Below are 27,500 nucleotides of genomic sequence, written 5' to 3'. Positions count from 1 at the left end.
GAGAGAGAGAGAGAGAGAGAGAGAGGAGATGAGAGAGAGAGAGAGAGAGAGAGAGAGAGAGAGAGAGAGAGAGAATGAATCAGCTGTTGTAATCGAATGCCGTGTTTTTGTTTCGTGAGAAATTGATCGCCACGACTAACAACAACATATTGTACTGAACTTTACAGTATTATACAGACTACTGTAATATGATAAAGTAAAATATTTGTAATAACCTATTTTATATGAAATGGGGCTATTTGTTGACTTCTACGGCTGAAAATCGTAGACATCTGAGTTAGGTGACGCTTACCCCTAGACCAAAATTTAACACTAACGACTTACGAACAATCCGCATTATGAACAGACTCTCGGTCCCTATTGTGTTCGTTATTTGGGGACTGTCTGTATTCCTCCTGTAATGCCATCTATCGGGACAGTTAGGCACCATAAGAGTGGATGATTCACTTTACTGTAGGGGTTGAAAAAAGAGGGCTCTCCTTTGTATTTATTATGCAGTGGTTGGGAAGCAGTAGCTTCAGTGATATTAGTACATCTCAAGCTGGGTGAAGTTGAGAGGGCGGCTGAATGCTGGAGAAAATCCGCCAAGGATCCCCTACTTCACAGTGCCTTGATGACCAGACCTTATGGGAAGACTCATACACCTCCCAAGAAACAGCCACAGTCCATCAAACCCTCAACCAGGGTCCTCAAAGAAGGTGTCAAGGCAGTCCTTCCCTGCCAAAGATCCAAAGGGCTCCGCACACTCCAGAGGAGGGGAAGGTGGTATGGCAAGCAGCAGAGGTCACTCCCACTTGTTGGGGCAATCCTATCCTCTGCCCACTAGTGTGGGGGATGCCTGCAATGGTGCTGGCAGAGATGGCTGTAGCATGGGCCAGATCCTTGGACAATCTGCGTGATTTGTGTAGGGTATTGTGTTCCGTTCATATAATCTCTCCTTCCACTGTCTCTAGATCCAGGTTCTTCAAGCTCCTTTGTTGACGGTTCCGCAAAGGAACTGGCCCTCCAGGCTGAAGTCCAGATCATGTTGGAGAAGGGTGCTTTCCAAGAGTTCCTCGATGGTTCCCCAGGCTTCTTCACTCGACTCTTTCTCAGAAAAGGCCTCTGGAGGCTGGAGACCCGTCATCAATCTCTTGGGCTTGAACAAGTTTGTCTTACAATCTGCATTCAGGATGGAGACAGCAGACACGGTCATTAAAGCAGTAAGGCCTCGGGACTTCATGTGCACACTGGACCTACAAGATGCATACTTCCAGATCCCAATCTATCCGTCTTCCGGGAAATATCTTCGGATCACTCACGGAAACAGTTCAAATACCAGTTCAAAGTGCTGTGTTTTGGCCTTTTGACAGCACCTCAGCTCTTCACGAGTGTGTTTTGGCCTTTCGACAGCATCTCAGCTCTTCACGAGTTTGTTCACCCTAGTGTCATCCTGGGCTCACAGATTTGACATTCGTCTCCTAAGATACCTCGACGATTGGCTGATTCTAGTAGACTTTGTGGCAATCCTACTTCAACACAGAGACAGACTGCTCGAGTTTTGTCAAGATCTGGGGATCGTGATAAATCTCAAAGTCATCACTGCTCCCTTCTCAAAGACTGATATACTTGGTTATGATAATGGACACCAAACTTCAGAAAGATTTTCAATCAAATGACAGTACACACGCTGAGGTAGGTAGCAAGCCTCTTCCTCAGACGAGAAGAGCTTCTAGCCCAGCAGTGGTTGTATCTCTAGGTCACCTAACATCTTTGGTCCATCTAGTGCCCAATGGTTGCCTCAGGATTCAATCTCCAGTAGTGGCTGAAATCCAGGTGGAGCCAGCACACCGGCTCTCCAGATATGCTAGTCCCTAAGGAACAGAAGCAAATGATGGATCTTCAGTGTCCGTGGAGGGACAGATCTTCTCATCCCTCCTCCAGAATTGATGCTTTATTCAGGTGCATCAAAAGAAGGTTGTAGGTCGACATGCTGCACCACACAGCCTCCGAACTATGGTCCGAGTTCGAAAGGTACCAGCACTTAATCTGTTAAGAGATGAGAGCAGCTTTTCTAGCTCTTCAACAGTTCCTGGCAGGTCACTGATGAGCAACAACACAACAGTAGTGGCTTACTTAAACAAATCCGTACCTTTTCGCAGCCTGTATGCCATCTAGTAGTAGAGATGTCAAGATGTACGGAAGAAAATTCGGTGTCTCTATGGGCTCGCCTCATTCCGGGCAAGAGGAATGAGCTCGCAAATAATCTGAGCAGGGGGACTCAGATAATGGGCTCCGAATTGTCGTTAAATCGTCTTGACTTTGTGGGGTTCTCCGACTGTGGACCTGTTCGTGACATCCCTGAACTTCAAGCTCCCGCTCTACTGTTCTCCAGTCCCAGACCCTCAGGCTCTTTGGCAAGATGCATTCCAACAATGATAAGACAACATCAACATATATGCTTTTTCCCCATTTTGTACTCAACAAGGCTAGAGCATCCAACAATCTCTTCATGACACTATTAGCTCGGCTATGGCATCACGCAGAGTGGTTTCCGGAACTTCTGCAGCTCCTTATAGAGCTTCCGAGAGAACTCCCTCCACAACAAGATCTACTCAGACAACCACACGCGAACATCTACCACAAGGCAGTAGCTTCTCTTCGTCTTCATACCTGGAGACTACCCACCTCTCTTCTCTCAGAGAGGCTTTTTGCCACAAGTTGCGAAAAGGATGTCTGAATACTTGAAAAGATTCTCTGCTTCAGTCTCACAGGTGAAGTGGACAGTTTTCCGTGATTGGTGTCCTGGAAAGGGGTATCTCTCCCCTCGAGGACACTATTCTAGTAATAGCAGAGTTCCCTGTAAACCTTAGGGAGGAAACACTCCTATCGGTCTCGGCAGTGAAAAGCTACCGCTCAGCCTTAAGCATGGCCTTTAGACTGAAAAAATTCAGTCGTTCCTCTTTATTGGAATTTTCTCTCCTCATAGGAAGCTATGAGATCACTTGCCCTCAGTCGGAAGTTAGACCTCCTCCTTGGAACGTGATTCGTATCCTTCAGTTTCTGAAGGGTGCTCCTAAATGAACCATTATGCCAACAGATTGCTAACTGACTTTGAAGACAGTTTTCCTACTCGCTTTGGCTTCGGCCAAGAGAGTTAGTGAACTGAATGCTCTATCCTATGACGTCGCCCATTCAAGAGGATTGGGGGTGAGGTGATACTCTGCTTCATCCCTGATTTAATTGCTAAGACTCAAAATTTGGGAGTAGTGGAAGATTCCAGCCCTTTCGGATTGGTAGTCTTCGTTCTGTAACCAATGATCCAGATCAACTGTTACTTTGTCCAGTGAGGAGTTTAAGATATCTTGAAGACACTGCAGCAACTCGCCCCCAAATGTCAGCACTTCATTATCAAGGAGAAGGTCAAAAGGAGGGTCACTAAGAACACCATCTCTGCTTGGATTCACAGTGTCATTGACTAGGCACTAAATCCTGACCCTCTTTCTGCTCGTCGACCTAGAACTCATGATGTCAGGGCCATAAACATGTCCCTGGTGTTCAAATGCAACTACTCTGTGGTGTGGTGTTACAAGCAGGTGTGAGGAAACGTCAAACGACCTTCACTGCCCACTACTGTACCTGCAAGACGTAACTTACGGGAACATGGAAACGTTTTCCATTGGTCCTGTGGTGGCTGATACTTCAGTCTCCTGGATGGACAAGTAGCAGATGGTTGAGAGCATAGGTTACCAGGAATTATTGTGGGATAAATGTATAAGAATGATTGGCTCTTTTCTTTTCTTTGATCTTCCCCTCCTTTTGGGAACAGCACCATAGGTCTTCTGCATGCTGGCCTCGCCTATCTGTCGGTAATAACCATTTCTTGTGTGTAACCTAGTATAGATACTGTATAATTGTACACATCCCCGATACTTTCCTCGAGATGGGTGTTGGGAAACATCTGTTTGATTTAACATTATCATTTTTAACTCGCAATATTCTTACCGAGACAGTCACATTGCTAGTTAATCACAAACACAGGTTGCTCAGTCTGCTATCAGTGAATTACACAATATTTTCCTTTTAGCGAGGTGTCAAGGTTTTTCCTAGTACTGTACAGTTTAAACCTTACAGGTGAAATCCTGAGTCAATGGCCAAGCCAGTGGTCAGACTTCCACCATCCTAAATGGTGAGTCGTCCCTAATAAATAGCGTAAGGGTTGTTTAGTGTCGGAACATGACAAATTTGGAAGCAATTTGTATTTGTTCCGTAACTGGAATACAAACACGCTATTTATTAGAGGCGACTTACCCATTAGGAGGTAGACGTCCCTGCCAATCTGGCTTTTTGGCTTTACCTGGGGGCTCCTTACTTTGAATAGATTTGTACCAAAAATAAGGAGTCCCTGCACCACGCTAAACTGCGGCCTACGCAAGCTGTGTTTTGAGATACAGTGATACCTCGGTAGTCGAACGACTCTATACTCGAACAATTCGGAGTTCGACCAAAATTTTCGAGAAATTTTTGCTGCGGTGCTCGACCAAAAATTCGGTACTCGACCAGCCGAACACGTGACGACCGCATGGGCTTTGTGATGATCGCGCCATCTCGGCCACTCTCGCTTGTTCGGGAAGCATCAGTTCTCTCGAGAGCGTCACTCAGACAACGCGCGATCAGCATTCGTTGTGATTTAGTGATTTTCAGTGCTTTTAATTGCTTTTTTAGCTTTCATAATGAGTCCCAAGAAAGTAATGAGTGTTAAGGGGAAGGAGAAGAGGAAAACAGTGCGAACAACGATCGAGTTGAAGAAGGAAATTATAGCGAAATATGAGAATGGTGTACGAGTGTCCGATTTAGCGGTAGAATACGGAATGGCGAAGTCGACCATTTCTACGTTTTTAAAGCATAAAGAAATGATTAAGAAGGCGAATGTTGCAACGGGAGTTACGGCGGTAACTAAGCAAAGGCCACAAGTGATTGAGGAGATGGAAAAGTTGCTTTTAATATTTATTAAAGAAAAACAGTTGGCCGGGGAAAGTGTTAGTGAAGCGTTCATTTGTGAAAAAGCGTTGCATATCTATGAAGAATTAGTGAAGAAAAGTCCGAGTACCAGTGAAAGTGATTCATTTACATTTAAAGCGAGCAGGGGTTGGTTTGAAAAGTTTCGTAATAGAACAGGTATTCATCGTGTTACTAGGCATGGGGAGGCAGCTAGTTCGGATCAAATTGCAGCCGATAAATACGTGGGGGAATTCGATCGGTACATAAATGAACAAAATTTGATCGCACAACAAGTCTTTAATTGTGATGAGACTGGGTTATTTTGGAAGAAAATGCCAGCCAATACGTACATTACCAAGGACGAGACGAAGATGCCAGGTCACAAGCCAATGAAAGATAGGCTAACATTGTTGCTGTGTGCAAATGCAAGTGGCGATTGCAAGATCAAACCCTTGTTAGTGTACCACTCGGACAACCCCCGGGTGTTCAAACGAAATAATATTTGTAAAAGTGCACTACCAGTTATGTGGCGCTCGAACACTAAATCTTGGGTCACAAGACAATTCTTTACTGAGTGGATAAACGAAGTGTTTGCCCCCCAGGTTAAGGCTTACCTCATTGAAAAGAGCTTGCCAATGAAATGTCTTCTGGTTATGGACAATGCTCCTGCACATCCTCCAGGTCTCGAGGATGACTTGAAAGAAGAATACAGCTTTATCAAAATCAAATTCTTGCCCCCCAATACTACTCCCATACTCCAGCCCATGGACCAACAGGTCATTTCAAACTTCAAAAAACTCTATACCAAGGCCCTTTTCAGAAAGTGTTTTGAAGTGACCAGTGACACGAAGTTGACCCTAAAGGAATTCTGGAAGGAACACTTCAGCATCCTCAACTCTGTTAACATGATTGACCAAGCTTGGCGAGGTGTGACCTATAGGACATTGAACTCTGCCTGGCGTAAGCTGTGGCCATCATGTGTCACAGAGAGGGAGTTTGAAGGTTTCCAACCAGAGGCGGGTCCAAGCACTGCTACCCCTGTAATTTCTGATGACACTGATGTCGTTGAGGAAATTGTTGTCATGGGCAGGAGTTTGGGGCTTGAGGTCGACAAGGATGATATTGATGAGCTTGTAGAAAGCCATTCTACCGAGTTGACTGTGGAGGAATTGTTGCACCTGCAACAACAACAGCAGCAGGATCTGATTGTGGAGCAGGAATCTTCAGAAGAGGATGAGGTAAGGGAGGATGTTCCAAGTTCTCTCATCAATGAAATTTGTTCCAAGTGGGCAGATGTGCAGGCTTTTGCTGAAAAATACCACCCAGAAATTGCAGTAGCAAACCGGGCAGTGCATATGTTTAATGATAGTGTCATGTATCATTTTCGAAGAATACTGCAGAGGAGGAAGAAACAATTAACAATAGACCAGTTTTTCACAAAAGAAAAGAAAGCTGCTACATCAAAGCCTGTTTCTCCTCCAAAGAAGAGACAAAGAAGAGAAGAAACCCCTGAAATAGATCTGCCCACCCTTTCATTGGAGAGAGAAACAACTCCTGAAGGAGAACTACCCCGCCACATCATGGAAGGGGACTCTCCTTCCAAGCAGTAACCTCCCCCTTCCATCCTCTCCACATCCATCCCTGTATGCCATCGAACCGCTGCTCAAAGGTATGTTCACTACAGTACAGAAAATGGTTTAAAATTGTTTTATTTTAGTACAGTAAATGGTTTAAAATTGTTTTATAGGATTTTCTGACCAATTTCATACACATTTAGATAATTATTGTTGTTTAGGTACACGTTTTATTAATATTTTGGGCCTGTTCGAGTGCTTGGGAACGGAATAGAATATATACCATTATTTCTTATGGGGAAAAAAAATTCGGTACTCGAACAAATCGGAGGTCGAACACGGATCTCGAACGGATTATGGTCGAGTACCGAGGTATCACTGTATTTAGAAGTGTGACTGTCCAGATAAAAGTTATTCCAAGCCTCTGTAGGAAAATCTGTTGTAACCAAGACTTTCCCCATACCACCTCACCAGGGTATGGGAACGCAACAGTATTAGCTTAATACGAGGTACACAAGGAAGCATGGTTTACCTGCAGTGGTTTGAGGTCAGCTTGTGCAAAGAACCCAGGATGCTGCTTTCCCCAAGAGAGAGGAGGAGGAAGAAAAGAATAAGAGCCAGTCAATCCTTTTCATTCACGCAGACTAAAACTGTTAACAGTGCCCTCAGCCTTCTGCTACTTGTCCAATAAGGAGCTTGAAGTATTATACCAGCTGTTGTGCAGCCACCACAGGGTTGATAGAGAACGTATAGAGCGTCCTGTGGGTCACGTCTAGCAGGTAGTGAGCTGTGAACGTATTCTGACTTTTCCACACCCCAGCCTGTAGAGCCTGCATCACTGAGAAATTTCTCTTGAATGTCAGGGATCTAGCTACACCCCTGACATCGTGCGCTCTGGGGCAACGTGAAGGAGGAGGGTCCGTATTCAGGGCAGAGTCTATAACCTTGAGAATCCAAGCGTATGGTGTTTTAAGGGACCCTCTTGTTCCTCCCTGTGCTGCAAAAAGTGCAGGCACATGGGGACAGGCTGTGGTTGTTCACTTGAGATGCAGCCTCAATCTCCTCAGTGGGCAGAATAAGAGATGATCAGGGTCATCAGTTACAGAGCGGAGACTCGAAATCTGGAAGGAGTCCAGTCGGGGTTCCGCCACTCCCGGATTCTTAGTCTTGGCTACAAACTCAGGGACGAAGGTAAATGTTACCTCTCCCCATCCCCTTGAATGGTCGATGTAGTATGAGATGACAAAGTTCACCGACTGGCTTGGCTGAAGCCAAAACTAGTAGGAACACTATGTTCCAAGTGAGGTGGCGATCTGTTACCTGAGAACTCGAACCACGTTCCATGGGGAAGGTCTCACTTTAAACTGAGGACAGGAAGTTCGTAACTCCGTATGAGTAAGGAAATATCAAGCTATGAGGAAATGTCAATTCCGTTGAGTCTAAGGGCGAGGCTTAAGGCTGAGCGATAGCCTTTAACCGCCAAGACTGAAAGGTGTATTTCCTCATGTAAATACACGAGGAACTCCGCTATTATTGGAACGTTGACATACGATTGCCCTAATATACGATTGTTTTGAGATACAACAGAAAATTTTCGAAAATAAATGCTTTGATATACAACAAAATATTTGAGATACGATTTTGGGATGTGATAGTTCTATAGGCGACCGATAAATGGCGTTCGGTCTGTTTGTTTGTTAATGCTGCATCCTTAACACTTCGTTGTGTAGTTCGTTGTATTTCTGCCTATTTTTCGTGTTATTTTGTCTATTTTATTATTTACCATGGGTCCCAAAGCTAAAGACAAAGCAGGTGATAAGAAAAAACCAAGAAAATGATTTCGAAAAGGCAATAATGCTTCCAAAACGAAATAGAATATTTGGTGTGAGAGAAATATGAATGATCTCTCTCTCTCTCTCTCTCTCTCTCTCTCTCTCTCTCTCTCTCTCTCTCTCTCTCTCTCTCTCTCTCTCTCTCTCTCTCTCTCTGTGTAATAAATTATTTACCATGGGTCCCAAAGCTAAAGACAAAGCAGGTGATAAGTAAAAACCAAAGAAAATGATTTCGAAAAGGCAATAATGCTTCCAAAACGAAATAGAATATTTGGTGAGAGAGAGAGAAATATGAACTCTCTCTCTCTCTCTCTCTCTCTCTCTCTCTCTCTCTCTCTCTCTCTCTCTCTCTGTGTATGTGTGTGTAATAAATGAAATTTTTTTTTTTCTTTGCTAAATCTCTTTTGACGCTGTATAATCAAGCACCACAGTGCTAAAAACTATAAAATATCGTGCATCGGCGGTAGCATGTCTTATTAATAAGGGAATTATTTGATTCGAAAATTGAGGATGATGACGGACTAGGCAGGGTTGATCAGCTGATTTGAATGTAAACAATGCATAAGATTATAATTCGCTATGTTCTTTATTATAAATACGATACTAAAATGTGAATATTACATGCATTATTATTGGATACAGTTAAGTAAAACGCCAGTGAGAAACAAGGACGAAACAAAATGACAAAGAGACGAGACGGGGAAGCGGTAGCGTGCGTGCATGTGTTCAGATTGTCTGGACCTTGCGGTAGCACATTTCCTAAGATAAATCTACGCTAAATCAAATAAATTAGCGAAATCTATGAATTTGGGAAATGCGAGAAGGAATGAAAAATAGGAATGGGAATACGTGGAATGAGGGATAAGAAGGCGTTTAGAATGATTAATTAGATAAAAATGACGAATGAATGCTAGAAAAGTGAAGATGAATAAAATCGCAAAAAATAAAGACAACCTAAAGAGTTGGCACGATAGGCCCAGACCTGAAAGTGATGAAAGTCTGGAAAGCGAGGCCAAAAAGGCCAGACATGAAGGTGATGATGAGTTAGTGTTTACGTAATTAAAAAAAAACTAAATAAAAATTCGTTTAGCAATGTTATTTCATATTTGTTTATTACGTAGTTATTAGTCTACATACGTAAATAAAAAGAAAACAAAAATCGTTCCCTGCCACCCCTCCCTACCTCCTCCTCCTGCTGGCCTCACGTCATCTTTCGTTGTGGTAAGTTGAATTCCTTTATTTTCTTTTTTATTGATCTTATTAAATTTATTATCATTTATCACATCACTATGTTATTTTATCATTATGTGTGTTATTTCTCGTTTGTGTATAAATTGTGTATATTGTATGTAATTTAGCTGTGTTTTGGTGTGGTTTAATAGCGCTAGAACGAATTAATACATATTACATTATTCTAAGTGGGAAAAACTGCTTTGAGATACAATTGTTTTGATACATAACGATGGTAACGGAACGAATTAAATTCGTATGTCAAGGTTCCACTGTAGTGGCATCGAGTGGAGAGATACCCCTTCCACGGCACCAATCACAGAGGACTTTCCACTTTGCCTGGTAGACTACTACTGATGATTTCTGCAGGTATCCAGACATCCTGCTCGCAACTTGTTGCGTGAAATAGCGAAGCTACGGCTTTGTGGAAAATATTGGCATGTGGTTGTTTGAGTAGATCGTGTTGTGGAGAGAGTTCTCTTGGAGACTTCGTCAGGAGCTGCTGAAGGTCCGAAAACCATTCTGCATGATGCCATAGCAGAGATATGAGTCATTGAGAGGTTGACCGATGTTCTGGCCTTCTTGAGTACCCTCCTCATTAGACAGAACGGGGTACAGGCATAAACGTTGTTGTTGTCTCACCATTGTTGAAATGCATCTGGCCAGAGAGGCTTGGAGTCTGGGACTGGGGAGCAGTAAAATGCGAGCCTGAAGTTTAGGGCCATTGCGAAAAGATCCACAGTCGGAGAACCCCTCAAAGTCAGGACTTTGTTGGCTACTAGATGATCCAAAGACCACTCGTCACTCACTATCTGAGATACTCTGCTCAGATTGTCGGCGAGCACATTCCTTTTGCCTGAAATGAAGCGTATCAATATTGGTTAGAGTGAATCTCGGCCCATCACAGTATCTCTAATACTAGATGGGATAGGTGCTGCGAAAAGGTACCTCCTTGTTTGTTGATGTAAGCCACTACTGTGATGTTGTCGCTCATCACTACCACTTAGTGGCCCGCCAGGAACGGTGGAACTATTGAAGGGCCAGAAACACGGCCTTCATCTCTTTAAGAGGTTTATGAGAAGGTACTCTTCTGACTCTGACCATAGGCCTGAGATCGTGTGGTGCAGCACATGGGCCCCAACCCTTTTTTTTTTTTTAAGTGTCTGAGAACAGCATCAAATCTGAGGGGAGGACGAGAAGATCCAGGGAGTTGAAAGCGTGATTCCACCGGGACTTGAGACGCCACTGGAGAGATCAAATCCTGAGGCGACCGTTGGGAACTAGATGGGGTAGAGATGAAAGGTGTCTGAGAAGATGTAGCCACGTCTGAACTGAAAGTTCTTCTTGTCTGAGAAAGGGTCTTGCAACCATTCTCAGCTTCATTATCCTGTCATCTGATGGGAAGGATTTGTGGAGATTGGTGTCAAATATCATGCCTAGTGGTGTCAAATATCATGCCTAGGTATACCAGCCTCTGCATAGGGAGCAGGGAGGACAAATTCGTAGATAATTTGTATTTTTCAATATTAAACTTACCCGATAATCATGTAGCTGTCAACTCCGTTGCCCGACAGAATTCTACGGAAGGGATACGCCAGCGATCGCTATACAAGAGGGGGGTGTACTCACAAGCGCCACCTGTGGCCAGGTACTGCAGTACTTCTTGTTGACACCACCTCAATTTTTCCTCTGTCGTGCTTCCGGCAAGACGTTCATGGATACGCTTATAATTTTGGAGTCTTGTTCACGGTTTTTGGTGAAGTATTGCTCTAAGATTTCAGCTTTCGCTATTCAGGAAGTTTTATTATTAGCTTAGCTAGCTTTTGGAATTAATTTGATTAATTATGGTGACGAAGAGAGTATGAACTCTCTTTCACCTTTAAATGGCCGACCCTTCCCTTAGACGGAAGTGTTGGTGTCTTAAGAGAGTATAGACTCTCTTTCTTAATTTTGCTTAACAAAAGTTATAGATTTATTTTATATCTCTCCGCCTTTTATAGGCCTCTTCGATTAACTTCCTTTTTTATAAACTTATTAAAATTAATTTTTATATTTGTTTATATTCGACCTTTCCTAATAGTAGGCGGTCTTTTCTTGTACTGAAGTTAATTAACATTAAGCCCGTCATTTCGGTTTTACCTGTTAACATATGCTATTTTAATGTTTTTGAAAGAATTTCTTTGATAGTCTCGTACTGTTTTCAAAGTTGAACTAACGTTTTGTTTTGTCTCTGCAGTTGTTGACGTTCAGAACGTTCAACTTGCGCTCTATCGTTACGATAGAGAGAGAATTTTCACGGTGTCACGTTGCAGTAAGAGTAACCGTTTCTAACGTTTTGTTCATTCTTTCTTAGCTTAATGGTTTTAATTCTAATAAAGGAACTTTTTATTTGGGAAATATTTCAGTTTTTTTCCTTTAACAATAATATGTTTTAACGATATATATGATTGGGCTCTTCTCTCAGGTTCTAAGTCAAGAGAGAGAGAGAGAGAGAGAGAGAGATAGAGACGGAGGGAGAGAGAGCTGGATAAACGTTTCGTTCAAGCGAGTAACGTTGTTATCGTTTTTGCTCTTCTCCCTAGTCTCTTTAGGGGAAGAAGGTAAACGTTTCTAGAGTTTTATTCTTGTTCTCAAGCTTTATGCGGTGAGAGATTTTAAACGTAGTTTATTTGATCTAGTGTTTAGTCTCTTTCCAGCCACTGAATTATTTATCTTTCATTAGATTTTTCTGTTACATTGTAATTCTGTTTTCGCAATTACTAACTTTTAAGGAAGGATAGAATTGCGTGTTTCAGGTACAAACCACTTAAAGTTTCGAGTTCAGTGAAATAAGTGCAAACAGAAAATCAAAAGTGATAAGTGATTAGCGCAAAGAGTGTCAGTGTTGTGCGTGAGGGTACTTCTGTGCGTGCCAGTCGTCCTCCCAGTCCGGGACCTCTTGCAAGCTCCCAAGCCCAGGGGAGAAGCAATGTCGAAGGGCAAAAGGGTTCGGCAGGCCTTGATCGGCGCACAGAAGTATCCTCGGTGGTTGCGGGCGTGTCTTACAGAGACCGTCACTCCCACCCGCAGACGATTGAGCCCTTATTTTGCTCGTCTGCAGAAGAAATTTCGGGGAGAAAACGCTGGACTCAGGTCTCAAGACCTCTTAAACGTAAAGTCCAGACCTCTAGAGTTCAACAACCCGGATGCTGTCATTGAGTTAGCTCTGACTCTCCGCAGTCATCAGGTGACTGCACACCTCCTAAGAGAGGTAAGGCAATGCCTCAACAGACCTCATCTTCTGTTAAGGCTTTGCCTCAACAGACCTTATCGTCTGTTGATCCCAAGATGACTTTGCTGCAGTCCATGCAGTCGCAGCTTGCGGTCTTAATGCGTGAGTTTCAGGCTGAGAAGGTTACACCTCCTCCTGCGAGCGCTCCGCCTCACCGCAGTCCAGTCTGCCAGGCGTACGAAGTTGAGGTTCCTCAAGCTACCTTACCGCGTTCGGAGTTGCCAGTTACCAGCGTTGTGCAGCAACCTCAACCTTCCTTAAGGCAACCTCAACAATGGGAGCAGGAGTCTTATGCCTTGAGGCAAGATTTTCTTGCAGTTAGACCATCTTTGAGGCTACAACCTTTTGAGGTACGACAACCTCTACCATCCTTGAGGCAGCCACCTCAGCTCTCGCAGCTGCTACCTCAACTTTCCTCAAGGCGAGAGCCTCAACTCTTGAGGCTAGCTCCTCAGGAACCTCAACTCGTGAGACAGGAACTGCGTTCTGCGCAGCCGCTACCTCAACTCTCGCAGCTCACACCTCAAGAACCTCAACTCGTGAGTCAAGAGCCTCTCTCTGCGCAGCCACCTCAACCCTTGAGGCAAGCGCAACTCTTGAGGCAGGAACCTCATGCTATGAGTCAGCCACCTCAACGCATGCATCTGCCACTTTCTCCTCAACTTGAGCCTCTTCCCATTCAACTTTGAAATAACAAATGACAATAATAACACCTCATTACTTTCATAACTTGCATTTGTTATCATATACATGTATGCCTACACAAACATTATGATAATGGAGGTTATTCGTATTACTTAAATTAAAAAATATATATGTATTCCTTGCAATATATTTTTAACAAATCGCAAATATGGCAAAATATCTTCAAAACAAAAATGAATCATGAGTTATGAATGTAATGTAAATATTATGTTGATATTAAAACCCCATGCAACATGCATGAAGTAATGCAGTGTTGCCAACAGGGCGAGTTTCCCTGTCCTGAGGTGAAGTAGATTATAGATCGTATATTTAGTGCAGCTTAATTCTACGATTATCATGCCGGCTATCAATTCATCAACAAAACAGTCTAAATCAATTCCCTCGGCACGTGCACTTTCAATGGACAGTAATGCGATATTACTCAATCTAGCACTGGTCATGGAATTTCTGAGAAATGTTACACGCCATGCAACATGCTCTGCTTCTCTTACAGCATGCTCTACATACAGCATGATCTGCATACAGCATGCTCTGCATACCTTACCGCATGCTTCTCAGTCACACATCTTTGGTTGTTGCCAACTCACTAGACTGTCAAGCAGTTTCATAACGTTGCCTTCTAGTCTGCTGCTTTTGCACCAGTGAAACCCTCACTGAGAGAACTTAGCTTTTCTCGGATATGGTCCCTGTAGATGAGAAAGTGCTTTTCTCCCTCCTTCTGATATTCCCTTGAGGACTCTGTCATTTGGAGAGGAGCCTTTAGCTGCGTAGCCTCCTATGGACTTTTATTTAAGCATAACATGCTTCCAGGGAAGGTAATGGTTCCACTTCAGTCGCTAACCCCGTCTGTTACCACACCTGCTCCCATAGACCTTGAGCTGTGTTGCAAGACATGCAGTCCAAGCTTAGTCCTTGTTAGAGGATTTTTTTGTTTACGGAGTCAGTGTGTCACTGGGAAGACGTTCAATAACCAGCAGAAGTGACTTGTTGTGACGCAGTGCGGCAACCTCAGCAACCCGATAAGGAGTTGTCTGTACGACCCAGACAGTCTAGACAGCTTCGGGTTGTCACTGTACTTCCTCGCTTCCCCATGGTTGACAGTTCACAGACTGTGCAGCAGTACCATGATCTTGTGTCCGGCTCCGTCAGACGACTGGCTTTTAAGAGCTCCCACAAGTCGTCGCTGTCTGGAGATTCTCAGATGGACTATGGATCTGACCAAGGAACTGGGCCTCCTGGTCAATTTTGAGGAGTCTCAGCTCGTCCCATCCCAGACCATTGTCTACCTGGGTATGGATCTTCAGAGTCGAGCTTTTCGGGCTTTTCCGTCGGCCCCAAGGATCTTCCAAGCCCTAGAATGCATCCAGAGCATGCTGAGAAGGAACCGATGCTCAGTCAGGTAGTGGATGAGTCTAACAGGGACACTTTCATCGCTGGCCCTGTTCATCGTGTTAGGGAGACTCCACCTCCCCCCCCTTCAGTATCATCTAGCTGCTCACTGGATAAAGGACATGACGCTAGAAACGGTCTCAGTTCCTGTTTCCGAAGAGAGAAGGTCTTCTCTCGCGTGGTGTAAGAACAGCTTTCTTCTCTAGGAAGTCTACATTTGGCTGTTCAGAAACCCGACCGCCGTCTCCTCTCGGACGCATCAGACACGGGCTGGAGTGCGACTTTGGACGGACAGGAATGCTCGGGAACATGGAATCAGGAGCAAAGGACACTTCACATCAATTGCAAGGAGTTGTTGGCGGTTCTTCTGGCCTTGATAAACTTCAAGTCCCTCCAGCTTAACAAGGTGGTGGAGGTGGACTCTGACAACACCACAGCCCTGGCTTATATCTTCAAGCAGGGAGGGACTCTTTCGTGGAAGTTGTTCTAGATCGCAAGGGACCTCCTCATCTGGTCAAAAGATCGAAAGCTCACGCTGGTAACGAGGTTCATTCAGGGCGGTATGAATGTCATGGCAGATCGCCTCAGCCGGAAGGGTCAGGTCATCCCCACAGAGTGGACCCTTCACAAGAGTGTTTGCAGCAGACTTTGGGCCCTGTGGGGTCAGCCAACCATAGATCTGTTCGCTACCTCGATAACCTAGAGACTCCTGTTGTCTTGTTCTCCGATTCCAGACCCAGCAGCAGTTCACGTGGATGCTTTTTTGCTGGATTGGTCCCATCTCGACCTGTATGCATTCCCGCCGTTCAAGATTGTCAACAGGGTACTTCAGAAGTTCTCCTCTCGCAAAGGGACACGGCTGACGTGGGTTGGCTCCGCTCTGGCCCGCGAGAGAATGGTTCATAGAGGTACTGCAATGGCTGGTCGACATTCCCAGGACTCTTCCTCTAGGAGTGAACCTTCTACGTCAACCTCACGTAAAGAAGGTACACCCAAACCTCCACGCTCTTCGTCTGACTGCCTTCAGACTTTCGAAAGACTCTCAAGAGCTAGGGGCCTTTCGAAGGAGGCAGCCAGAGCGATTGCCAGAGCAAGGAGAACATCCACTCTCAGAATCTATCAGTCTCAAGGGGAAGTCTTCCGTAGCTGGTACAAGACCAATGCAGTTTCCTCAACCAGTACCACTGTAACCCAGATTGCTGACTTCCTGTTACATCTAAGGAAAGTAAGATCCCTTTCAGCTCCTACGATCAAGGGTTACACAAGTATGTTGGCAGCGGTTTTCCGCCACAGAGGCTTGGATCTTTCCACCAACAAAGATCTACAGGACCTCCCTAGGTCTTTTGAGACCTCAAAGGAACGTCGGTTGTCCACTCCAGGCTGGAATCTAGACGTGGTCCTAAGGTTCCTTATGTCATCAAGATTTGAACCTCTCCAATCAGCCTCTTTTTAGGACCTCACATTAAAAACTCTTTTCCTCGTATGCTTGACAACAGCTAAAAGAGTAAGTGAGATCCACGCCTTCAGCAGGATCATTGTTTTCACATCTGAAACGGCTACATGTTCCTTGCAGCTCGGTTTTTGCTAAACGAGCTTCCTTCACGTCCTTGGCCTAAGTCGTTCGAGATCCCAAGCCTGTCCAACTTGGTGGGGAATGAACTGGAGAGAGTACTTTGCCCAGTTAGAGCTCTTAGGTACTATCTAAAAAGGTCTTAACCTTTACGAGGACAATCAGAAGCCTTATGGTGTGCTATCAAGAAACCTTCTTTTCCAAGTTCTAAGAACTCAGTTTCTTACTATTCAGGCTTCTGATTAGGGAAGCACATTCTCATCTGAAGGAAGAAGACCTTGCTTTGCTGAAGGTAAGGACACATGAAGTGGGAGCTGTGGCTACTTCAGTGGCCTTCAAACAGAACCGTTCTCTGCAGAGTGTTATGGATGCAACCTATTGGAGAAGCAAGTCAGTGTTCGCATCATTCTATCTCAAAGATGTCCAGTCTCTTTACGAGTACTGCTACACCCTGGGACCATTCGTAGCAACGAATGCAGTAGTAGGCGAGGGCTCAGCCACTACATTCCCATAATCCCATAACCTTTTAACCTTTCTCTTGAATACTTTTTATGGGTTGTACGGTCGGCTAAGAAGCCTTCCACATCCTTGTTGATTTGGCGGGTGGTCAATTCTTTCTTGAGAAGCGCCGAGGTTAAAGGTTGTGATGAGGTCCTTTAGTATGGGTTGCAGCCCTTGATACTTCAGCACCTTAGAGTTGTTCAGCCTCCTAAGAGGAACGCTGCGCTCAGTAAGGAAGACGAACTTATTTAAGGCAGAGTAATGGCTCAAGTCGACTTCCTTACCAGGTACTTGTAATTTCATTGTTATTTTGAATAACTGATATGAAATACGGGATACTTAGCTTCTTGATATACATGTACACTGGTTTTCACCCACCTCCCTGGGTGTGAATCAGCTACATGATTATCGGGTAAGTTTAATATTGAAAAATGTTATTTTCATTAGTAAAATAAATTTTTGAATATACTTACCCGATAATCATGATTTAATTGACCCACCCTTCCTCCCCATAGAACCAGTGGACCGAGGAAAAATTGAGGTGGTGTCAACAAGAAGTACTGCAGTACCTGGCCACAGGTGGCGCTTGTGAGTACACCCCCCTCTTGTATAGCGATCGCTGGCGTATCCCTTCCGTAGAATTCTGTCGGGCAACGGAGTTGACAGCTACATGATTATCGGGTAAGTATATTCAAAAATTTATTTTACTAATGAAAATAACATTTTTCCTACTGATACAAACATTAGGCTATTTTTACAAACTTTCCCACCAGCCCTATCCCCCTTTAAGTCCTATCTCCAAGCAAAGTGAGCTAAATCACAGGTGTGAGAGCGGGAGTGATAGCAAGCTACCCCTCTACCCCCGCTAATTAGTGAAATGGATAGTTAACCCTCGATAAAATTTTAATGGCTTGTCCTTCCAGCTTCGTCGAAAGTAATACAGTAGCTGAAGATTTGTATCATTAGGAAAAATACAAGTTATCTACAAATTTGTCATTTTTCCCAATGATACAAACCTGTAGCTATTTATACAAATTGTCCCGCCATCAGCTATCCCTCATAAGTCCTACCTGCCATCAAAAAGTGACGTAGTTTCACTGATATGTGAGTGAGAAGGGTAGTGGGCAACCCTTCGCCTACCCCTCACCACCCCCGCTAACTAGCCGTTGGATGGTTGCCACCTCATATTAAAGTCTTAATGGCTAGTCCTCCAGCTTTGCCAAAAGATAATTTCTATTAAATAGCGACAGCTTAGTATCATTAGGAAAAATACAAATTACTTCTATATTGGTCATTTTCGTGATCTTTTCTCAATAAGGTTATAAGGGTATAATGTAAAAATAGTTCACTTATGCTACTCAACTTGTAACAACTACAGGAATTTTATACTATGGTACGATGATTGAAATACGAGCAAAACAACTGCTCTCTAACTTGATTGTTCATGACAATATAACTGGTTTTTGTTTGGGTCTTATTGTGGTTGTATGCATTGCCGCAATGATTATTACATTACTTTTATCATTCTCTTTTATTTTTTAATCTCTTGAACTAAAATCTGGGATAAAGATATGGAGTAAATGAGGTTAGTGTGTTGTAATTTGGTTTCTCAGGAAATGAATTTGCATGATACACAAGATTTATAAAACATTTTATTGGCTGAAGTATGGGGGTCGCACAATGAATATTCTATAACTTATTGGTGTAGATGTGATACAGTATTCACTATGAAGATATTTGGAAAACATTAAGAAATTATAGAAACTATACTCTTTTATTTGTATGTTCACATATTGTCGGTACAGTAGCAGGACCTTGAAATCATCTGATCACAAAGGTAAAAAAAACAAAAAGTCGGTGATTAGTTAATAGTTAAATCACTGCCTAAATTGAAGAATAGAATGCAAAAATGCTTAAGCACATATCCTATGAACCAAGAAAATGAAATAATAATATACAGTAAGGAATGTTGATAAAATATGATCAAAATAATTACCACATCATGACAAAGCTTAATAAATCTACAGAAACTTCACACTGAGTTTGACATATGTCCAGATCAACTTAAGACCTGTTTCTCAGTATCTATCTTGGTCGAAAGTCAACAACTACCTCTACCCTTGTGGTTGAGTCTTCATTTTGAAAATGTTACTACTGCTCTAGTATGTAAGGTCCTGCTTGATAGAATATCCTATCATACTGGGCATCAACAGCCATGAAACCCTAAAGTGCTTGGGAGAGGTTTCACATCACAGAAGCCTTTAGTTTTTTTTTCTTTTTCTGACCAGCACTCTCGTGCTAGGAAATTTATACACAACGTTTCAATGGATTATCACAGTAGCAGTGCTTTGTAGTTCATTTCAACTGTATTTGTTAATATTTTTTTATTGTACTCTATGTTTTTGGGCACTTGATGCAATGTCTTTAAATATAATAAGTGTCTGTAATTGACATACTGGAAATTCTGATACCTATTCATAAAGATTTTGAAAGAGGACTTTATGCCAAGGACTAAAAGCCATTTGATAAAGCTTCACACATCTAGTATAAAACTAGATTAAAGATTCACGGATTTAAAATATTCTGGAGCTTCAGAATGTTGATGGGGTTTGATATATTTTTTTGCAATCCCCATCCTCCAGCTGTGATTTATTATACAATTGGATGTAATGGCTTCAACTATATATTTAGTTCAGGATATTACCCAAGTGTTGTTGTTATTATTATCATTATTATTATTATTATTACAAGTTAGGCTATAACCCTAGCTTTGAAATTAAGATGCTATAAGCCCAAGGGCTCCAACAGGGAAAAATAGCCCAGTGAGGAAAGGAAACAAGGAAGTAAACAAACTAAAAGTATTAGTCATTATGAGTACTGTACAAGTATTATTCACTATGAGTGTTATACAGTATTTTAAATGTTTTGCTTGACTGCTTTATCGTATAAAATACTTGCCAGTGTATATTACCTTATATGGATTTTTTTTTGTTTTCATGTAATGATGTCTGTATTATTCTTTTATTGTAAGTGATGTTGTTTAGTATTTCAACCTTTTACATTTTTTTTTCACTGTGATTATGTATAATTCCATCATTTTTATATTTTCAGGTTGCCAGCGGTGAGGATAAGAGTGGAACCACCGCCGTTTGTGCCTTTATATCACCATCACACTTATTTGTTGCCAATTGTGGCGATTCAAGAGGGGTTTTATATCGAAAAACAGGTATTGGTGTTAGCACACAAGACCATAAGCCTGTAAATCCGACAGAAAAGGAGAGAATTCAAAATGCTGGAGGATCTGTTATGATACAAAGAGTAAATGGATCCCTTGCAGTCTCAAGAGCACTTGGAGATTATGAGTACAAAGTAAGTTACTTGAGTGTGTGTTATTTTGAATTCTTGTGATTATGCTTTTCAAGTTGATCAGTTTTCTCAGTCAATTATCTCTTAAGACGAATGGTAATATCTAATGCCTCAAGCTCATTGAAAGCAACATTGTTATTGTGATAAATAGGTAGAAAATGTGACACATTACTTTAAAGGCTGCTGTTCTGGTCTTATACAGCAGGGAAACCCTACTCTCTACAGGACCTCCATAGTCATTTTATCATGTTTGTTTGAAAGCGTTTAACATTTCACACTGCATATTGCTCATTTATTGTCAAATCTACACCATCGAAGCACTTAGAGAACAAGAAAGTCATCAGTTTCCTCTTGAAAGCCTTGATATCATCAGTCTTTCAGATGTGTAGTGGGAGGTTATTGTATAGTCTTGGGGCCGCATATTTAAAGGCTCTAGAGCTTACGGTAGACATATATCTAGCATCCAATAATTTTAAACCAACTGTAACTATTATTGTGTCAACACAATTTGTTAGCTGCACAATATGTAGTAATTCTCTTGAATATTTTGGATGTTAGGTTATGGTAACTTAATAGGTTATTGTACATATAGTATTTCAAACTCAATTCTCGCTTTGATAGGCAGTTGGTGTAAATTAATTACTGTAGTTGAGGAGTGATTATTTCTTGCAGTGGGACACCTTTTATCAGTCTTGCTCCTCTTGTTTATTATGTTTTGTATTTTCTTAAGTTGTACTTTTGGGAAATTGTAGTAGATGGAGTTACAGTAGTCAATCCTGGTAATAACACAGTTTATCAAAAGTTTCTATACAGAATGTTCATCCAGGTGCTTCTTTATAATAGCAATGTTTCTAAGATAAAAACCTGCAGTTTTTGCAATAGCAATATTTTTAAGATGATAACCAGCAGTTTTTGCAATAGCAATGTGTCTAAGATGATAACCAGCAGTTTTTATGCCATTATTTATTTTGGGCATTGGAAGACAAGTTACAGTCGAGAGATACTGTATGCCTAAATCACTAACTTTGCTAGATATCAGGGCAGACGTTATTTATGTTTTTTTTTTTTTTTTTAATATCACCCAAGTTTTTATGCTGTTTTTCTTTCCAATAACCATAAACTCAGTTTTATTTTCATTTAATTTTAGTTGTTTGATTGTCATCCATTCCCAAACAGTGACAAGTATTAGGTTTAGTTTCATTAATGTTGTCTGTATCATTTATGGAGAAGTAAAATTGTGTATCATCTGCAAATAGTTTGAACTTCACTTCATGCCTTTGTAGTCACTCCATGTCTTTGTAGTATTTTGGACAGGCCATTAGTATAGATACAGAATGAGATTAGGCCCTGTACACTCCCCTGAGGTACCTCTCTGTTTAAAGGTTCAATAAAAGCTTCCAATTTGCACACAGTAATTTCTATTGACCAAGTGCTGTAGTCTTTTAGTTATTCAAAAGCTTATCTTCAATACCGATGGACTGTAAATCATTTAGTAGCAGTTCATGCATAACTGTATCAAAAGCAGCACTAAAGTCAAGTAATACTAAAATATCACATTTGTTTTCATCCATCATTTCCAGCATATCATTTACAACAGAACATATAGCTGTCTCAGCAGAGTATAATTTTCTGTAAGCAGACTGGTTGTCAGGCAAAGCTTCTATTTTTATGTATGTGACTAATTAGTTAGTTGTCCAAGAATTGTGTATTCCAGCACTTTTGAAATAAAGGGTAGATTCGAAATAGGTCTTTATGAGGTTAATTCCTTTTAATGTAGGACACTTTTCAGAACCAGTGTGACTATAGCCATTTTCTCAGATTTGGGAAACGTACAATCATCGATGCTTGTATTTGCTATCCACATAATGATATCAGCTAAACTAGAAAAGTTTCTTTCTCCAGTTACTTCAGATATTGGCATTGGATGGATTGCACAGTTTGTTTTCTTTGCTCTTGTAATAATCCTGGTGACATCATCTTGCGTAATATTATTGAATCTTGTTAATTTTACCTGTGTATCTGGAGTCACATTTATCTGATGTTAAATATTTATAAATGACATAGTTATATTTAATATTTTTAAAGAATATTAGAATATTATTTTCCCATTACACCATTTAGGAGATGTATATAACTTTGCAGGTCTTTCTCTTATAGTACATGCTGTATTCGCTTTTTTTTTAAACATCTGACTTACCTGGTATTTATATACAGTGGAACCTCTACATACGATTGTCTTAACATACTATTGTTCCAACATCCAAAGTAAAATTCCATCAAATTTTTGTCTCGACACCCAAAGTAATGCTCCAACATCCGATGTAGATTTTGTTTACGCCAGTAGATGGCAGCACGTAAGAGGGACGCCATTGAGCATCGAATGCTCTGTTCTCTGTTCTTGTGTGTATCGCGTGGTTGTCCTCTGTTTGGTCTGTTATTAACATTGCTTATTTTCTTCCTTTTCTCATATTTCCTTTTTGATTTTACCTATAATCATGGTGCCTAAGAAGCTAAGTTTCAGTACAGGTAGTGGTGAGAAAAGGAAGAGGGTAATTCTTTCATTAGAAATGAAGCAAGAAATTATAGAAAAACATGAGAGCAGTGTGCATGTGAGTGATATGGCTAAACAATATGGCCGGAATAGGCCTATGATCTCGACGATCATCAAGCAGAAGGCAGCCATTAAAGCAGATAAACCATCGAAGGGGATCACCATTATTACAAGACATCGTAGCAATACCCTGGAAGTGATAGAATGCCTTTTGTTGATAGGGATAAAGGACAGAGAGATTGTTGGCAGCGATCATTTGTGAAAAGTGCCAGCGTGATGAACAGAAAGAAAGAAAAAAGTGAAGCAAAGAAAACCAAGATAGCATTAACAAGCTCTTTTAAAAAAAGTCTTATCTCTTTTTCTGTTTCTCTCTAAACATAGCATTAACATGTTCTTTAAATTAAATCTCTCTCTCTCTCTCTCTCTCTCTCTCTCTCTCTCTCTCTCTCTCTCTCTCTCTCTCTCTCTTTTGTTCTTCTTCACTGTTATAGTGTTAGAGACGTCTATTATTTTTTTTCCGCGAGAGAGAGAGATTAAACAAAAATGTGTTTAGAGTACATATGATTTTTAACAGCGTCAACGAGTTGAAAGACAATTAAATGTTACTAAGAAAGTAATAACAGCGAATCTGAATTCCTTTATTAACTAAAACAAATATTGATACAAACACACTCGTGTGCATATGCACAAACACACACAGGTGTAGGAATTGCTACGCAGTAAGAGACAGACGGTCGGGGAGTAGGTAGAGATGGTGACTGCGATAACGTACCGTAACTCGTCACTGAAAGTGATGAAAATTAAAAATCAAAAGAAAAAAAAATGTAAAAAATATGAAATATAAAAAAAAAAAATAAATAAATAAATAAGCTTAGTTAGATTAAAGTTTCCGTAGTGTAAGTTACGGTACGTTATCGCAGTCACCATTTCTACCTCCTCGCTGATCGTGTCTCCTCCTGCATAGGAATTTCTACACCTGTGTGTGTGTGTTTGTGCATACGCACACGAGTGTGTTTGTATCAATATTTGTTTTAGTTAATACAGTAAAGGAATTCAGTTTTGCTGATATTGCTTTTTTAGTTACATTTAATGTATTTCAACTCGTTGACGCTGTTAAAAATCATGTATACAATACATTTTTGTTTAATCTCTCTCTCTCTCTCTCTCTCTCTCTCTCTCTCTCTCTCTCTCTCTCTCTCTCTCTCTCTCTCTCTCTCTCTCTCTCTCTCTCTCAGAAAAAGTAATAGAGGTCTCTAACACTAACAGTGAAGAACAAGAAGCGAGAGAGAGAGAGAGAGAGAGAGAGAGAGAGAGAATATTTATTTAAAGAACACGTTAACACCATGTCTACCTTCTCGCCTATCGTCCGTCTCCTCCTGGCGTAGCAAATCCTACACATGCGTTGGCCTGTCTCTAAGGTAAAGTGACAATAAAAACACATTTTTTATTTATTATTTCTTTATAATAATCTTTTTTACATCCTTCTTTCATATTATGCAATTATGGTATTATGTGTAATTATATGTAGTAATTTATTAAGGAGTTATTATAGGTTTTTGGGCTGTGGAACGAATTATACAAATTACAGTGTATTCTTATGGGAATATTTGCTCCAACATACGATTGTTTTAACATACGAAGCAGTTTATGGAACGAATTAAGATCGTTTGTAGAGGTTCCACTATACCAGAGAAAAAGAGATGCATGGAATGCCAGGAATAAACCTAGCTCGCTCACTCTTTGAGTGTCGGTATAGAAAACTGGGACTTGATTGAACCATGACCATAGATCCCTCACCAATTAGACCTTTCCTTCATCAACATACCCCCTCTCTACTCCTACATCTCCCCACCCCCCATCCTCATTCCTCCCAGCACCCGAAGCTTGGACCAACCAGGGTGAGGGAAAAAAGGGAAAGGGTGGGTTCACTGGGCGACACAGGTTCCTCGCCCAGAAGTAGATTTTTCCTTCGTCAAAATCCCTTTTCTGGGCTCGACCTGTGTCGCTCCGTGAAATCATAACAGAGAAATGGTATAAGCTTGGGAAGGGTTAAACACAATGAACCGAAACTAAAAACATATAATGCAAAAAGAGGGTTTAATAGTACAAAAATATTTACAAATATAAAACATAAGATATACAAAACTGGGAAAACTCTCAAAATGAAAAAGACAATGCAACCAAGTAAAAATACAAATTCCAAGCAAACAATGTAACCTGAGGTAAGGATGCACATTAAAAATACAACAAGAACGGTAGGGGGAGTAGGCAAGGCAGGCTAAATACGCTCCTTATGAGGAGACAAGATAAAAAAATAGAGGGGTGAAGAAAAGAGGGGACCTATTTACAATGGTTCATCTCTATCCGGAGGAATAATACATCCAGCCGCCACTGTCGCAAATTTAAAGGCCTCCAAGGATTTTAGATAGTGACGCTTAGAGTTTGTAGGAGATTTCCATCCAATGTACTTTTTCAAATCTTCAAAATTCATGTTATGGAAATAATTAACTGAGGTTGCCACAGCTCGGATATCATGGGCATGAGGAACCGAGATAGGATTGGCCTGTTTAATACAAAAAAGCATTTGTTGTCGAATTCCCCTTAGGGAAAGAGTTCCGCCACGTTCCCGAATAAACAAAGGGCCTGAAGATGTAGAAGAAGTTCTACGCAAATAACATTTGAGAGTGTAGATAGGACACGGAAAGATCCTGAGGAAGTGGAACAATTCTTCATGGAGTCCATCTGGACTGAGGATCTTCATTTTTAGCTAAGAACCGTCTATCCTGCGAGAGTGAGACCTCCCCAGACGGAAGAGGGAAGAAATTCAATGCGACCCGGATCTCTGGATAAGGCTGACAGCTCAGATATTCTAGCACCGGAAGCCAAACTCAACAAAAATAACGTTTTCGTAAGGATTGTTATGTAAGAGCAAGAATCATTATCAGTATCAGAAGCCAGCTTAAGGACATCATTGAGAAACCACGAAACCGCAGCAGGTCAAGTTGCTGGTTTCAATCTAGCACAAGCTTTGGGAATGGATGTAAAGTACGAATCCGAAAGATCTAAATTGAACCCGGATTGAAAAATTCTCTTCAAGGCGGACTTAATCATGGTAATAGTCCTTGCAGCTAAACCCCCTTCAAACAATTTTCGAAAAAAGGTAACTGCAAGATTGGGATTAATCGTTCTCAACATCCGAATCTCTCAGGAACTTGGCCAATTTCCTAACAGCAGAATCATACTGCCGTAGAGTAGAATCCCTCATCCGACTCCAGGAACAAAGTGTTAATAGGATCGTTAGCAGCATCCTTCTGAGCATAAAGTTAGGGCATTCAGAATTCCTGAGGAAGCTGACACACTGCAAGTTTGTACTGTTTGAGACAGCAACGGGTTGGGAAGCCGTCGAGGCTGGAGACCCAGCTCTGCTAGGAGGGAAAACCAAATGCTCTTCGGCTAGTTGGGGGCCACAAGGGCTACTTGACCGTGGAAAGACCGAAGCCTGTCCAGAACTCGCATCAACATGTTGACCGGAGGAAAAAGGTAGATCCTCTGCCAGGTGTTCCAGTCGAGAGATGTGGCATCCGTGGCATAAGCCTGAGGGTCCAGGTTGGGGGCTTTGTAATACCGGAGTTTGTGGTTGGTCTTCGTGGCGAAGAGGTCCACCTGGAGACCTGGAACCTGCTGGAAAATCCAATGGAACGATTGGCGGTCCAGAGACCATTCCGATTTCAAGGGAGTCACCTGAGATAGGGCATCGGCTACGACATTTCTGACACCATCTAGATGAACTGCTGACAGATGCCAATGGTTTTTTGCCACCAAGGAAAAGATGGCAATCATCACATGATTGATGTGACCGGATTTGGATCCTCCCCTGTTGAGGCAATGAACCACCACTGCGCTGTCCAGAACCAACCTGATATGCTGGTTCTTCGACGGGGAGAGCTTCTTCAGGGTCAGGAAGACGGCCATGGCTTCCAGGATATTGATATGCATTCGACGGAAGGTCGCTGACCACAAGCTGTGTACCTCCTTGAACGGGGAGTAACCCCCCACCCGGTGAGGGAGGCGTCCGTATGGACAATCAACGCCGGGGGAGGGTACTGAAGGGGCACCAACTTGGCCAAATTCTTGTTTTTCATCCAAGGAAGGAGCCTTTTCTTGAGAATAGCTGGAATTCTCGAAACTTTGTCCCGGAGACTGACGTTCGCCCTGGACCGCCACACCCGGTTGATGTCCTTCAACCTGGCCTTCAACATAACATCCGTGACGGAAGCAAACTGGAGAGAACTCAGAACCCTTTCCTGGATCCTTCGAGACGTAAATTTGGATCCTAGAAACTGTCTTGTGGCCCTTGCGATCTCCTTCCGTTTCCCCACGCGATCTCCTTTCGTTTCTTTGGGGGAATCGACAACTTGTGAGTGTCCAGATTCCATTGGAAGCACAACGCCGGAACTAAACGAGACTTCTTGAAATTTATTCGGAACCCTAAGTGTTCCAGAAACCTGATGACTTTGACTGTCGCCTCTCT

General features: G+C 42.0%; 1 protein-coding gene across 1 annotated transcript in view; it reads left to right on the top strand.

Annotated features, from left to right (window-relative positions):
- alph (alphabet) overlaps window positions 1-27,500 on the top strand; it is a 261,226-nt gene that overhangs the window by 135,596 nt on the left and 98,130 nt on the right. The window contains exon 5 of the mRNA XM_068349517.1: window positions 20,164-20,421. Within this exon, the coding sequence (XP_068205618.1) occupies window positions 20,164-20,421 (258 nt within the window). The remainder of the gene's footprint in view (window positions 1-20,163; window positions 20,422-27,500) is intronic.

This window comes from Palaemon carinicauda, chromosome 2 (assembly GCF_036898095.1).
Source record: "Palaemon carinicauda isolate YSFRI2023 chromosome 2, ASM3689809v2, whole genome shotgun sequence".
In the NCBI taxonomy this organism is placed as follows: Eukaryota; Metazoa; Arthropoda; class Malacostraca; order Decapoda; family Palaemonidae; genus Palaemon; species Palaemon carinicauda.
This window is presented reverse-complemented; position numbering and strand designations above follow the sequence as displayed.